Raw genomic sequence first — 12,768 nt, forward strand, 5'->3', positions numbered from 1 at the left:
CAGTAATGAAGCAACACAAGGTAAAATAACAGGCAGTTAGCTGCTAAGTCCTCTTTCCCATGGAAACACCAGAAAAGAGAGTTGAAATAAAAGCAGTCTCTACAAAAGGGATGGTTTATTCCCAACCCCTGTGGGCATCCCTGTAATATGGGGCGCACTCATGGGGTTGGGCTGCTGTTACGGAAGCCAATAAACACCACAAGGCTCAGTAAGTATTTACTAAAAACGTTTTATATAAAACAGACATAGAAAAATTACAATCCTTATATGTTTACTGCAACCCACACCCATGTATAAAAATTTGCTACATTCACCATTCATCACAAAGTGAGATGAGAAGTGTGACTCGGTGCAAAAGTACAATCAGAAGTTGATGCATCTTTCCATTAATCTTCAAACGTGTCCTGCCAGACACCGCTTGAGTCTCTCTCCAGGATAATATCTGGCAAGCAGGCCTTTGGATTATTCAGAAATAAAATGTGATTATTTGGTATGATCTTCTGCTCTGCATGCAGGACCTAAGGATAGGTACAGTTAGATTTAAAAAGATAATGCCCAGGTGAGTTTCCTAAGCAAAGAATTCCCAATCATAATATACATTGGGAGCCAGAGAGAGAGCACTGAATAAAGCAAAAAGTGTCATAGTGTGTCTTCGTGTCAGCTGCAAGTGTGTGAGGTCCCCCATGGATCCCTTCTGTCAGCCCACAGCTGCTACGTTACACCGATTGATTCTTACCCACATGGAGGGCTTCTGACTCTTAAGAAAGCACTGGAAATGCTTTTTCACAGTTCAAATAAATCTCTTTCAAACAACTTTAAAAAAACATTTTTAACATAAATTGTTGGGGAAAACAAAAAAACAAAAAAAATCCCACACACAAAAAATCCACGTCCGAGTGAAAAGATAAGCAGCCATAAAAGTCAGGTGTCAGTTTTGCAATGCAGCAGCATCTCATTGTGTTGGGAACTGCTCTGTTCCCTCCATCCTTCTCTGCTACGCAAAACAATTTCTGAATTAAGTCCTGAAAATCCAGGTATGTTTTCTGTTCTGTGTCACAACAGACTTGAGTCGGATCCAAACCATGTAAATGATAGAGAATTTCACATATTTGATTACCACTGAAATCGTTATATATGATGCTGTGTTGAAACAGCAGGCTGAAGTTTGACTTGTTGTTTCAGGCTCACACCTGTGTTTCTTTGTCCTAAAGACAGGAGGGCTCTGCTGAAGGTCTCTGCTACCATGAAAGTCTCTGCTATTGAAGCCACCAACCGCAGGAGCTCAGGTGAGCACTGGCCCTTGTGCCCCTTCAGTGCCTCTTGTTGACAATGCAGAGATGAACGATGCCTGTCTCTCTGTGCACGGTGATTTAATTACCACAATGGAAGGTGAATGGGAAGGTTTCCACAGCAACCTTAATATATTTAAAAAACAAACAGGTTTTCTCCTGGCAATACTGCCAGGAGTGTTGACTGAAAGTAGCACTTGCAAAGCATCTACCTTTTTCCTCTTTGTTTTTTTTTCTACTTCCCTCTTTTTTTCTTTGGTTTCTCTGAACCTGGGCAAAATGCATCCACGATGCACATTAGTGTATTTACAACGACACTGCTGCAGATGTGCTCATTTATGCCCATCCAACTTAGACTCGCATCCAACTGCAGTCCTGCTCATACAATTAGTGGTCAGTTCAAATTTCAAAGAAGTTATGAAAGCTTTTCAACCATTCCTACAAGCAAAATAAGCATCAAAACAGCATCATCTGAACTGCAGCTGGTTAAGCATGGATAGTTGCGTATGTTTTCCCTAAAACGTTAGTCATCAGGCTGTCATTCTGCCTTGCACCTTTACACAATCCAGGCCAGTGCAAGCGAACATAGAATAACTGTGTCATGCTCAATTTGTGGCAAACGTCAAATAGAATTCAGCATTTAGAGAAAAACACTTTTTTTTTTTTTTCTAAATCAAGTACTTGCTGTCAACAAGTGTAACTGCATTACTGAGGCTGTTGGAGGCATGGTGAAATCTTTGCAGTACAGCAATTAGGTAAATAGGCGCTGTAATGTGCTGATCCCAAAATATTGATCCATTTCAAAACCTCTCCTGTGCCCTTTCAGCAGCTGTTTTTACGTGCGATGTACTGATTGAGACAGAGCAGTGTGCTTACTCAAGCCACGATCCTGGAAAATGCTTAAGCACATATTTAATTTCAAGCATGTAAATACCCCAGGTTTATTCAGACTGTGTGCGCTTAAAATTAATTAGGTGCTTAAATGCTTTGGGAGATGAGATGAAGACGTGCAGTGTGAGCTGCCCATGGCTTTTCCCTTTTGGGAAACTGGTTTCAACAGAAACTTCCAGAATAATTCCTCTGGGGACTAGGAAGGCTCCTAGCAGGAGAGATACAGATGACAGGTGGAACTTTCCTCCAGCCCCACCAGCACCCAGAGCAGCTCCATGGTACCTGCAGGACACAGCATGGCACTGGGCCACCTGCCATGTGCCCAGCTCGTGCCACACAAAGCACTGCCAACCTGCTGCTGCCAGGCTCCTTCCTGGCCATGGCAGTGAGGGAGTGAGTGGAACACAGGGAGCCTGGTTTTGCTGCTGTTGTTATGGCATCTGCTTCGTATCCTGTTCTACAGAATTGTGGGCTGGTCCTTGCTTTGCTTCCTCCAGAGCACGGTTTTTGTCTTTTAACCAATCATAAAGGCTCCAAAAAAGCTTGCCTCCTTGTCCATGTCAACTATATCACTGTTACTGACCGAGACAAAAATCCTGTCCTCCCTTTTCAGCTGGAACACCCCGCCCTGGTAGATGGAGTAAAGTCCATACTCAGCCTTTTTGGACCAGCAGCTTGTTCTTGCACTTTTCATGAGCAGAATGGGATCTGGGTAATTGGTCAGTTTGTAAATGTACTGGACGAGCTGCTTGGGATTCCTTATTCGTTCCAACAAACCCGAGTCCTCGTTCTCATTTTCACGGAAGCGAAAGTAAGTCTGTGAGTAGATGTAATAGAAGCCTGTCTGGGGCACCACCAGCTCACCGTTCCACAGCTCCACGTTGTAGAGGAAGGAGTGGCCTCTCCTTGACGACTCCCAGCTGTGGATTTTCTGTCCGATGCCTCTGTGGGACAAGTAATCTACTTGGGAAAGAAGAGAGATGTGAAGTTAATAGCCTGCACGGCACCTGCTGTGAGCAGACACATAAGGAAAGCTGCCCCTCCCAGAGCAGTTCGTTAGCTCCATCCCCTCAAAACAATCAGGAAGTCCACAATTAAGCTGTTCAGCATTATGTGAGAATTCACACAAACTATTTTTTATTTTTGGTGTGCTCCCAAATAAGAGAAAAGCCAACGTGCTGTTACTTGGTAACAAAGTTAAAACATCAATTTGTGGCTGGTACCCTCCGAGCTGATGAAACCCCACGAAGCCTTTCATTAGCAAGGCCTGAATGTCACACCTCCTTGCCCATAGGTCTGTCACCATAGCAGCTGGGGCTTGCAACAGAAGGAAATTAAATGAAAGAGAAGAGGAAAGCTTAACATCAGGAAGAGAATTTCTGTTTTATCCAATGAAGATTCCCAAGGAGAAGTCAGCGAGGTACCAAAGAGAACAAGCCTTCTTCCCATCCTGTGAGAATCAAATGATGGCTAGTGTGGAGGGGATCTCAAAAATCATCTAGTTTCAACTCCCTGCCGTGGGCAGGGCTGCTCTTTTCCAAGCTGAACAAGCTCAGCTCCCCCAGACTTTCTTTGTAAGCGAGGTGCTCCTGCTCTCTGATCCTCTTCGTGTCCCTCCTCTGGACTCACTCCAACAGCTCCGCATCCTTCTTGTGCTGGGGGCCCCAGGCCTGGACGCAGCACTCCAGATGGGGCAATTCCCTCTTTCTCCCTGTTGGCAGCCCAGCATACTGTTGGCCTTCTCAGCTAGAAGAGTGCACTGCTGGTTTGTGTCAAGCTTTTTGTTCACCAGGACCCCAAGCCCTTCTCCACAGGGCTGCTCTCAGCAATTTCTTCTCCCAGTCTGTACGTGTATCTGAGATTGCCCCAGCCCAAGCACAACACCTTGTATGCAGCCTTGCTGAACTCATTAGGTTCACGGGACCCAGTTTTCAAGCCTGTCCAGGTCCCTGTGGATGGCATCCCCTCCATCTACTGTACTGACTGCACCACTCAGCTTGGTGACATCCATGAACTTGCTGACGGTGCACTCAATCCCACTATGTCACTGATAAAGATGCTGAAGAGCACCAGGATGGGCCACTGGGGGACACCGCTTGTGAGCAGCCCCCACCTGCAGTGAGCTGAAAAACGCAGTGTGTGGGACAAGGAGACTCGTGATTTCAAGGATAAAAGCCTACGTTAACTCCAGCTACAAGTGAGAGAGAAGCTCCAAGACCACCGTGTGAAGGCTGCCCCTTACTGTATGGGGATGTGGAGCTCCTCTTGCTGCTGCCCGTCAGGTGTGCTGCTATCCTGAGCGTGGGGCTTTGCGGTGGCTCATCCCTGCGCGGCAGTGCCTGGGTCCTGTCACCTACATGGGGATGAGAAACAGGGTCAGCAGTGAGAAGCAAGGATGTAAGGAGATGTGTCTATCCCCTGCTGAACACGGCTGTGCTGTCTGGCTTTAGGTTTTTAGCTGGCTACATCACAGAGCGAACACCCTTGGCTCGTCCCTAGGCCGGGCACCTCACTGCCCCTCAGTCCCCTTAGGACCGCCCTCCTGCCCTTCTGAAATAGGTAAGCACTGTTCCATGCCCTGTGTAACTGCACAACACCCGAGTCCACCCGAGTTTTCTGGGTTTTGCAGCATTATTCGTCACTATCCCCATTTCAGACACCACCAGCAGCTTCCTTTTACCACAATTAATAAAATTATTGTAGTACCGTTGATTGCAGATACGTTTTCCTGAAGGATTCTTGACATCATCTGCCAACAAACACAGAGAAAACTCATTAGCTTGTCAGCAGAAAGTGAAGGATGCAGAAAACTCTCCTTTTCCCACTCACAAGCACATGCCATTCTGAATTTGATCAAAGAGCTAATTAAAAAAAAAAAAAAAGCCTAGTAATTTGTCATAATGAATTATTTTATATCTTTTATGTAACTAAACCCTGGGGAAAATGTTTTCAAGAGAGCCCAGCCATCTGGGTTTAAATCTCTTGCAAAATCAGACCCTAGTGCTTTTCTTAAATGAGATGGTGAACAAGGACCAGATTCCATTCACACCTTTGGCAGTGCTGCACATCTGTGGGATCTTGGCCCTGGGAAATGACATTTCATTTAATACCCCTACCTAAGTTTTTAACTCAGCATATCTTCCTTTGTGTAGCTCCCACCTTTCCATTTGCTGAGTGCTGGTTACCCGCAGTGGTGCAGCAGCCCTGCTGATGCTCTGGACGGTTCATCCTGGCTGACAGACACTGCCCCTGGGTTGCAGTCAGCTGCCTGCTCTGCCTCAACACATTTCTCACTACCCATTCATCCACCCATGCAAAATTTATCTCCAGCAGCACCCAGGAGAGCTTTTTGCAAGCAAACAAGAGCTGGTGGATAGGTCAATCTCTAAACACAATGTTTTCCTCCTGCAGGGACTTCACGGGCAGAACTTCCACCAAAGGAGACAAGATTTCAGAATGCTAACAGAGGATCCATTCTGGGATGCAAGATTTGCATTCAGGTAAGTTTCAGCCTGAAGCAAATATCTATGCACGAGAGGAGCTCTTCACGTGCTGGAGATGGGAATCTGAAAACAGTTCTGATTTTTCAGCCAGGCTCATTTTCACTTTCCACTTCATCCTGCTATTAGCATTCTTTACATGCTTTGGGATCTAAATTCTAACAGCACCACACTCCAGCATATCAGCTCCCAAATACCTTTTTAATTAACTTTCCCAGGTGCCACTTCACTTGCCAGCAGGGGTCAGCCACTCTGTCTTTGCTTTCCACCACGTCTAAGTTCTGCATGAGGTCTCCCAGCTCCTCCCCAGTCAGACAAGCAGTGCCACTCTTGGAGTACGTGTCCCGGAGCTGCAACAGGAGAACAGCCATCATTTGTCACCTGGGATCTGCTCACAGCCCTCCAGCTGGGGTATGTCACTGAGCTCTCTATGTGTAGGAGCATGCTTTCTCTTCTTACACATATTTGCTAGTATGGTACAAGTGATGACTATAGAGACAGAATGAGTAATTAATCCTGAGTTTACGTATTTATTTAATTACGATGAGGTAGCTAATATGCAGAAATACATTTATATTACCCCCATGGATGTGAAGTATCTGGGTAACCAGGATTTATGTGAGTATCCAGCACTCAGACAAACTTTGTGAATATTCAGTACTCAGATTAATGTCGTGAATTTGTCCCTTTCTGTAGTTCTGTGTTCAAAGCATTCCTTTTGCACAAGGGATTTTCTTTCACAGATTACTGAGGATGAAATCAAGTATCGAACCGTAGAGGCATTTTCCATTTTGTTTTTTTAGCCAGTGCCACTTACAACCCAGGCTTTCTCTTGGGGCTATCTATAATGCATCCTGCCCATATCATGCCTGGGGTCTGTGTTTGTAAAGCCCAGAACAAAGTCCAGACAACAGAGATAAGATCTGGGTCCAAACAGAATTATAATGCTGAGTGCTTGTGGCATGGGCTTATGTCTCTGACCTCCAGTTACAGAGGGTAATGGAATCCTTTGATAAAGAGGAAAGGGCAGCAGAAGTGCTGACTCCTGGGGTATCTTGCAGGAGGAGATCTGCCCATGCAGGGCTGGGTGCAGGGTTGAGGTGAGGCACCACTGCTGCTCAACGTAACCAGCTGCTGCATGCCCACATCCTGCAGTGTTGCACAGCTGCATCCTGCATCAGTTCTAGGGCCTTGCGTCAGCATGCAAAGCATTCACCTGGACTTCTTGTCACATTTAAGTGCCACTTCTCTTCTGTTAAAAAGTTCTGCTTAGTTTGCTAAACAGATGTGTTTGTTCAGTCTGCAGTGGTTTCAGAGCTCCTTAAGACCCAAAAGCAACACGGGGTCACCTCCCCCCTTATGCTCCTGTTTGTTTAGCAAGAGTTTTCCCTTTCCACCAGGCTTAGGAAAAATCCCCTGCAATTCCTATTGCCTTGTTCAGCTCCTTCAGGTTGCAGCAGCATTCAGCTGAGCTGACTCTGATCCCTGAAACACCTCCTTGCTCTGCAGGCAGTGCTGAGAAAGTGCCCCTGTGAGTGCTGGAGAAGGTTCCTAGGTCAGTGCTGAGGAATGCAGCAGTAAGTCAGGGCTATTGTTTCAAAAAAGTCACTCAAAGTGGTTAAAATTGTGTGATTTTAAGGAAAAGTGGCCCTTGGAGCTAAGGGCTCTGATGGATTTAGCCACGCTGCTCTGGTTCAATGAGTTTAACAAAAACAAGTTTGCAGATGGAGTACTACTGTTGTTCTCTCACCAGATGGGGCAATGCTCAGCTCCAGGCCTCTCTCACATCCTGAGGCAGACAGCACTGCACCTCCGCCTCTCCCTCACTTGTTTTGATCCCCCACCTTTTGATCCTTCACCTCTCTGCCACTGCAATAGCATTTTCCCTCTACTGCAAAATCCTCAGGGCATGCAACTTCATACCAGAGCCCACATGGCACTTCAGGGCTGGTGTTTGTCTTATGGGCAGAGAGAAAGCAAGGAGCAATTTCTCCAGGACTCACCCAGATAAGGCATATCTGCAGCACTGAGTCTGAGGACACGTCCTATAAAAGTGCCCTGTTATCCCTTCCTGCCCCAGGACCGGGGCTGTTTTCAAAACAAGGAAATGTGTGGCTATTTTCTTTGCAGCCCACATCCTACAGCACCGTGAACTTTATTGTGCTCATGTCTCCTCACTTCCTTCAATAGCAAAAGCACTAAAACAAAGGGGTGGATCTGAGCACTCAGGTCGGCTGGGGAGGGAAAAGCCACTGTTTTATGTTGTTTGGTAATGATAAAAATATCCACAGCCTTAGGAGTTTGGTGAAGGTGCAGAAATGTCAGTCTGGAGAAGAAGGCAAACAGGCAGACCAAGTCCTAATGCATCCCTAGAGCTTTATTCCACGTGCACAATGTGGGGGAAGGGTAGCACCCCGTGCTCCAGGTTCGCCTTCTACACAGTTGTCGTGCACAAGGTGTGTGCCCGAGGTTCCTCTGCAGCCAGGTCTGCACGCTCAGTGCAGCCTTGGAGCTGTGCAGAACTCTGGGGCTGGATGCTGGGCTTTGTGTAAAGGGAAGGAGAGAGAGAGAGGAGTGCTCTGAACTGTACTCTGATGTTTATGTATGTCTGCATTCTCAGCATTTTGCAAGTGAATGAAATGAAATCGGCGCAGCTCCGCGGTGCCGTCATCAGGCAGGGCCCAGCTAGAAGCAGGAACATCTCCCGCCCCTCCAGAGCGCCAACCCCCCATCGCAGGCAGCGCGGGGTCCCGCCGTGCAGGGGGCGTCGCACGTGCAGCGAGGGCGCGAGCACCGAGCAGCGCAAGAAGGGCTGACGGCTCGCAGCGCAGCGTTGGCTGCCCGCTGCCGGAGGTCGCTCTGTGCCCGCCGGCTCGGCCCGATGCTGCACGAGGCTCTTAAAGGGGTCGCCCCCCTCTCCTCCCCCCCCCAGCTTTTGTCGGGCGCGTTCCCATTGTCTGCGGGACATCCGGTGGGGGGGGGATGGCCGCTCGCGCAGCTCTGCACGAGATAAGCGTTTGCAAACCCCGTGCGAAAGAAGAACACAAACCAACCACCAAAAAAAAAACCAAAAGTAACTTTTAGGGGGAAAAAAAAAAAAAAAAGCAAGAGCTCCTCGCCTGGCCCCGCGGCACCCACCTGCTTCAGCTCGTTGGTGAAGTAGATGTAGGTGACGGCCACGCAAACGGACTGCAGCAGCACCGCAGCCACCAGCACGGTCCCGCAGGTGTGCGCGGGGCTCGGCCCGCCCGCGGGCAGCATCTTAGCGGCGGGACCGTGCGGAGCGGCTCCGCGGCCCTTATAAGGGGCTTCCCCTTCACAGGAGGCGGGGCCGGGCCGCCCCCTGCGTGCTCCCGCCTCCCGGTAACGCTCCGGGCGGCCTTGGAGTGGTCCGAAAGAAAGGCTCGTGAAAAACGGCCTCCGTGCTGCCTCGTTTAACGCAGCTGCTGCGTTCCTATGCTAGAAGTTGGCAGGAGTCGATTAAAAAATGCACGGCTAATGTGGAGGAGGAGCCCCGCCTGCTGGGGGGGGGGGGGGGGGGCTGTGCCCCTTTCCATCCCCATCCTCCGACTTCAACTGAAGGAAGCAAAATTCTTCCTTCTCTGTTTACTTTCAAAACGAACAGAAGCGCAAGAGAAACAAAAGTGAAAGCATCTGCTGGACGCTCCTGCTTCTCGTAAAGAATCACAGAATCATTACACTTGGAGGAGACCTCTAAGATCCCCAGGTCCAACCCCAAAACATCCCCACTGCCCACGTCCCTCAGTGCCACATCCCCATGGCTCTGAACACCCCACGGACAGTGACCCCACCACTCCCTGGGCAGTTGTGCCACTGCTATCAGAACTGTTTCCTAACATCTGACCTGAACCTCCCCTGGCACAACGTTTTGTCTTTAATGCATGTAAACTCACACTGAAAATAATTTGTTTCAAAGGTTCTGAGAGTATAAGATTTCTGTTTTGATGAAATTCTACTGCAGCAAAACCTCAAGGCCGTGACACCAGTTGGAAAGAATGCTGCCAGCACTTTTTGTAACCAAAATTAAGTTGTGTTCCATGCATAGCGCTGATGGAAGCAGCTTGCTAGCAAAACTTCTGATCCTTCCTGGCTCTTCCTATTAAATCCTATTAAAGCTTGCCCGGGAAAGCCTTTAACAAGGGATAAGCCTTCATCTGTGCCGCAGACACAGGACCCGTGTTATTGGTCTGGCAGGGAAGCACCTGGCCTTGGAGCCACAATGCCTGGGAGCTGTTCCTCCCCAGCAGTGATGTTTCCACAGCAGGATGGAGGTTAGTGTGTATTTATTTCTGTACTTCCCTGACTGATGCAGATGGTTATCAGTGCTGCCATCCCACGAGCCCCAGCACAGTAGGCCTGTGCTCATTTTCCAAGGCAGAGAAAGCAGAATTAACTTTTGGGTAAGCAGCAGTTGGTGATGATGCACTGCAACCCAACTCCTTGGTTGCCCAAGGAGGCTGTGGATGCCCCATCCCTGGCGGCATTCAAAGCCAGGCTGGATGTGGCTCTGGGCAGCCTGGTCTGGTGGTTGGCAACTTGCACATAGCAGGGGGGGTGAAACTAGATGATCTTTGAGGTCCTTTTTAACCCAGGCCATTCTACGATTCAGTTCTCAGCACTGGTTTCTCTGCCCAGCAGTGAATGAGGCTGTGCTTTTCATCACAGGTATCAGAAGGCACAAAAGTCACAGTCCATGCTGGGCAGCACAGAGTTAACTCTGCAAGTGTGGGACAGATCACATCTTGGCTCCTGCAGTTCCTTTCTGCACCAGATTTAGACCTCATGTTTTGTTGTGAACTGCTGCAAATTCATGAGTTAATCATCACTTGCATTGTCACAGAATTGGAATGAGGATGAATTTATCAGTGTAATGCTCTCTTTGGCCTATGGCGTTACACAACAACAGTGGGCAAGCATCCCCAACATGCACCCACATTTCAAGCCTTCATTTGGAATAGTTGAAATGATTTTACAATCTCAGTAACGTTTATATCCATTGTTAAGAACTATAGGGATATACTTTCCTGTACGTCCCTCAAGATCACGAGGTGGAACTGCAACAGGAGCAGATCCCACAGTGGGGTCTGGCCATGCAGTGAGTGCTGTTGCACTGCCAGGCTGTGCAGTGGTGCTGCCAAGGGCCTGGGAGTGCAAAAGGCATGTCTGCAGCCGTGGGTAAGCCTGTCTCTTTGTTACATGAACAAAGTGATAATGTTGAAACAGGTTCATTGCAGCTCTGGAGGTAGCTGTGAAGAAAGCCATGGCACACTGAGCTGCTGCCACTGTGTTTCAGAAAGGGGAAGAATTGTCCTTTGCACATAGCAGTGTCCTAGTGAGCAATCAGGTAAAGCCTCGAAGCATGAAATTTCATTATCTTCGTCACAGATGAGTGCCCTTAACCTCCCTTGAAAATAAAAGGCAAACCTTTCTCTTTAGGATGCTAGATCTCTATGCAAAGAAAAGTCTTTTTCAGAGGCTTCTTCAATGTGAAGCACCTGTCACATGCCTGTCTAGCTTTGCCCAGCTAGTTTCCTGCCAGGACCATCTTCAGGATGGGTTAATGAGTGCGGGGAATAGCTCTGTTTGCATCTTGCACTGCCACACCTGTGCATGTGTAGGAAGAGGATCTGTCATGTGTGGTGGTACTGGTTGCTGTGGGTATTCCCTTCGGTTTGTTTTCGCTGTGAGGAAATGGCCATTTCAGTGCCATGGAGGCGTTGGGTTGCCTGGTGGCTGCTTTCTTTGTGGGAAGTAGACACTGACTGGTTGCTGAATGCTGTATATTCTGATCTAGATACTCACTGAGATACAAATGTTCTTCTGCCACTTCTTTTATGTCTGTTGAAAGACTTCATGCCAGTAGCTAGAAAGTTTCATCTGCTCAGTCTTTCATGCTGCATAGTTCATAACAGAAAAACAATAACTAGAAGGAAATCTGGCCATGGATGTTCCCATTCTTTAGCTCTGGGACATGGAAGACCTATGGGAGTGAGGCATAGCGATTCTCCTTCAGGAAATACTCTTTGGAATCCTTCAGTGTGTTGGTATCTGCAGCATCTCAGATGCAGTTCTTTTCAGGTTACCAGCTGTGCATTCAGGGGGCTGTTGAGAGCTCAGGGAAGGAGCAGGTTGGCCTGCACTGGACAAGACTACCCAGAGCTTTGGAGAGAACCTTCTGAGGTCAGACAGGGAAGGACGTAGTGGTGAAGTGCAGGATGGTGCAGGCTGGGAGGGGAAGCTGAATTGCTGGTGCATGTTGCTGGGCTATCGGTCAGTGGAGCAAACCTGAAAGGAGACACTGGAATGCAGGGAGCCAACAATATCACAGCAGTGATAAAATTGCACGCACTTTAATATTATAGAAGGTGTTGCATAAATGTCATGCAGGAGATGCAGAAATAGCTTTTTGCTTATGTGGATCTTCAGTTTGTGTTTTCAGTGGTGCTGAATGACAAACACATTTTCATTCTGCCCTGAAAAATGAGTCTTTATGCAGCAAGAAGCAGAAGCTCCCCACAGCTACCAGCAAGCCCAGGATCAGTGCAGCTCTTTGGCCCAACAGCTGCATGGAGGGGACCTGTGCTGCTCCAGCATTTACAGATGGCAAATTTTGCCAGGTGCAAGGTGAGTTTCTGGGCTTGAACAGCACTGAAACACAGAAAACAAAAAGGGCAGAAGGGAGCACTGAAAGGGGAGCTGCCTCCTGGATCAACACGCCTTTATTTTCACCATTCCTACTCCAATGTTATGTAATATTTAACTGAAAAATATAACTATAGCAATATTTAACTAAAAGTAAACTGCTGCCTACTTCACTGAGCTGCAGTGTATTTACTCTTAGGGCTCAGGTTTTTGCTTTGCTGTGCTCAGTTTTTTCAAGTTGAACTCAAGCTGGCATCAGTGTGCGAGAGGAGAACTGGAGTGTCTGGGAATGAAAAGGTTTAACAAACACTTCTTCAGACTCTTTTAAGAAGGATTTCCTTATTTACTCGGGAAGGATGTTCAGAAAGATTCCCCATAATAAACAGCTAATTCCTTAATTCCTGAGGTAGAGGACAAAGTATTTT

The 12,768-nt window shown here is 47.8% G+C and overlaps 1 protein-coding gene across 2 annotated transcripts; it reads right to left on the reverse strand.

Annotated features, from left to right (window-relative positions):
* Positions 1-213: 213 nt before the first annotated feature.
* On the reverse strand, positions 214-8,992 carry TNFSF10 (TNF superfamily member 10). 2 transcript variants are annotated; one of them, XM_048955088.1, is made up of 5 exons: positions 8,819-8,992; positions 5,878-6,030; positions 4,887-4,929; positions 4,423-4,533; positions 214-3,143 (listed from the first exon to the last, which is right to left on the reverse strand). In XM_048955088.1, the coding sequence occupies exons 1-5, from the start codon at positions 8,939-8,941 to the stop codon at positions 2,695-2,697; spliced, it is 879 nt and encodes a 292-aa protein (XP_048811045.1). In that variant the 5' UTR covers positions 8,942-8,992; the 3' UTR covers positions 214-2,694. The 2 variants fall into 2 exon arrangements, with proteins under 2 accessions (XP_048811045.1, XP_048811046.1); XM_048955089.1 differs by having other exon boundaries at positions 214-3,140; positions 8,819-8,991.
* Positions 8,993-12,768: the final 3,776 nt, after the last annotated feature.

Source organism: Lagopus muta, chromosome 9 (genome assembly GCF_023343835.1).
Source record: "Lagopus muta isolate bLagMut1 chromosome 9, bLagMut1 primary, whole genome shotgun sequence".
Classification (NCBI taxonomy): Eukaryota; Metazoa; Chordata; class Aves; order Galliformes; family Phasianidae; genus Lagopus; species Lagopus muta.

Bases quoted from the DNA above. Each gene is read 5' to 3' on its own strand.
- TNFSF10 (XM_048955088.1), bottom strand. From the start codon at position 8,941: ATGCTGCCCGCGGGCGGGCCGAGCCCCGCGCACACCTGCGGGACCGTG. The intron at 4,930-5,877 runs GTATTTGGGAGC...GTTTGTTGGCAG, and splicing joins TGGGAAAGTTAATTAAAAAG to ATGATGTCAAGAATCCTTCA. The intron at 4,534-4,886 runs GTACTACAATAA...ATCCCCATGTAG, and splicing joins AAACGTATCTGCAATCAACG to GTGACAGGACCCAGGCACTG.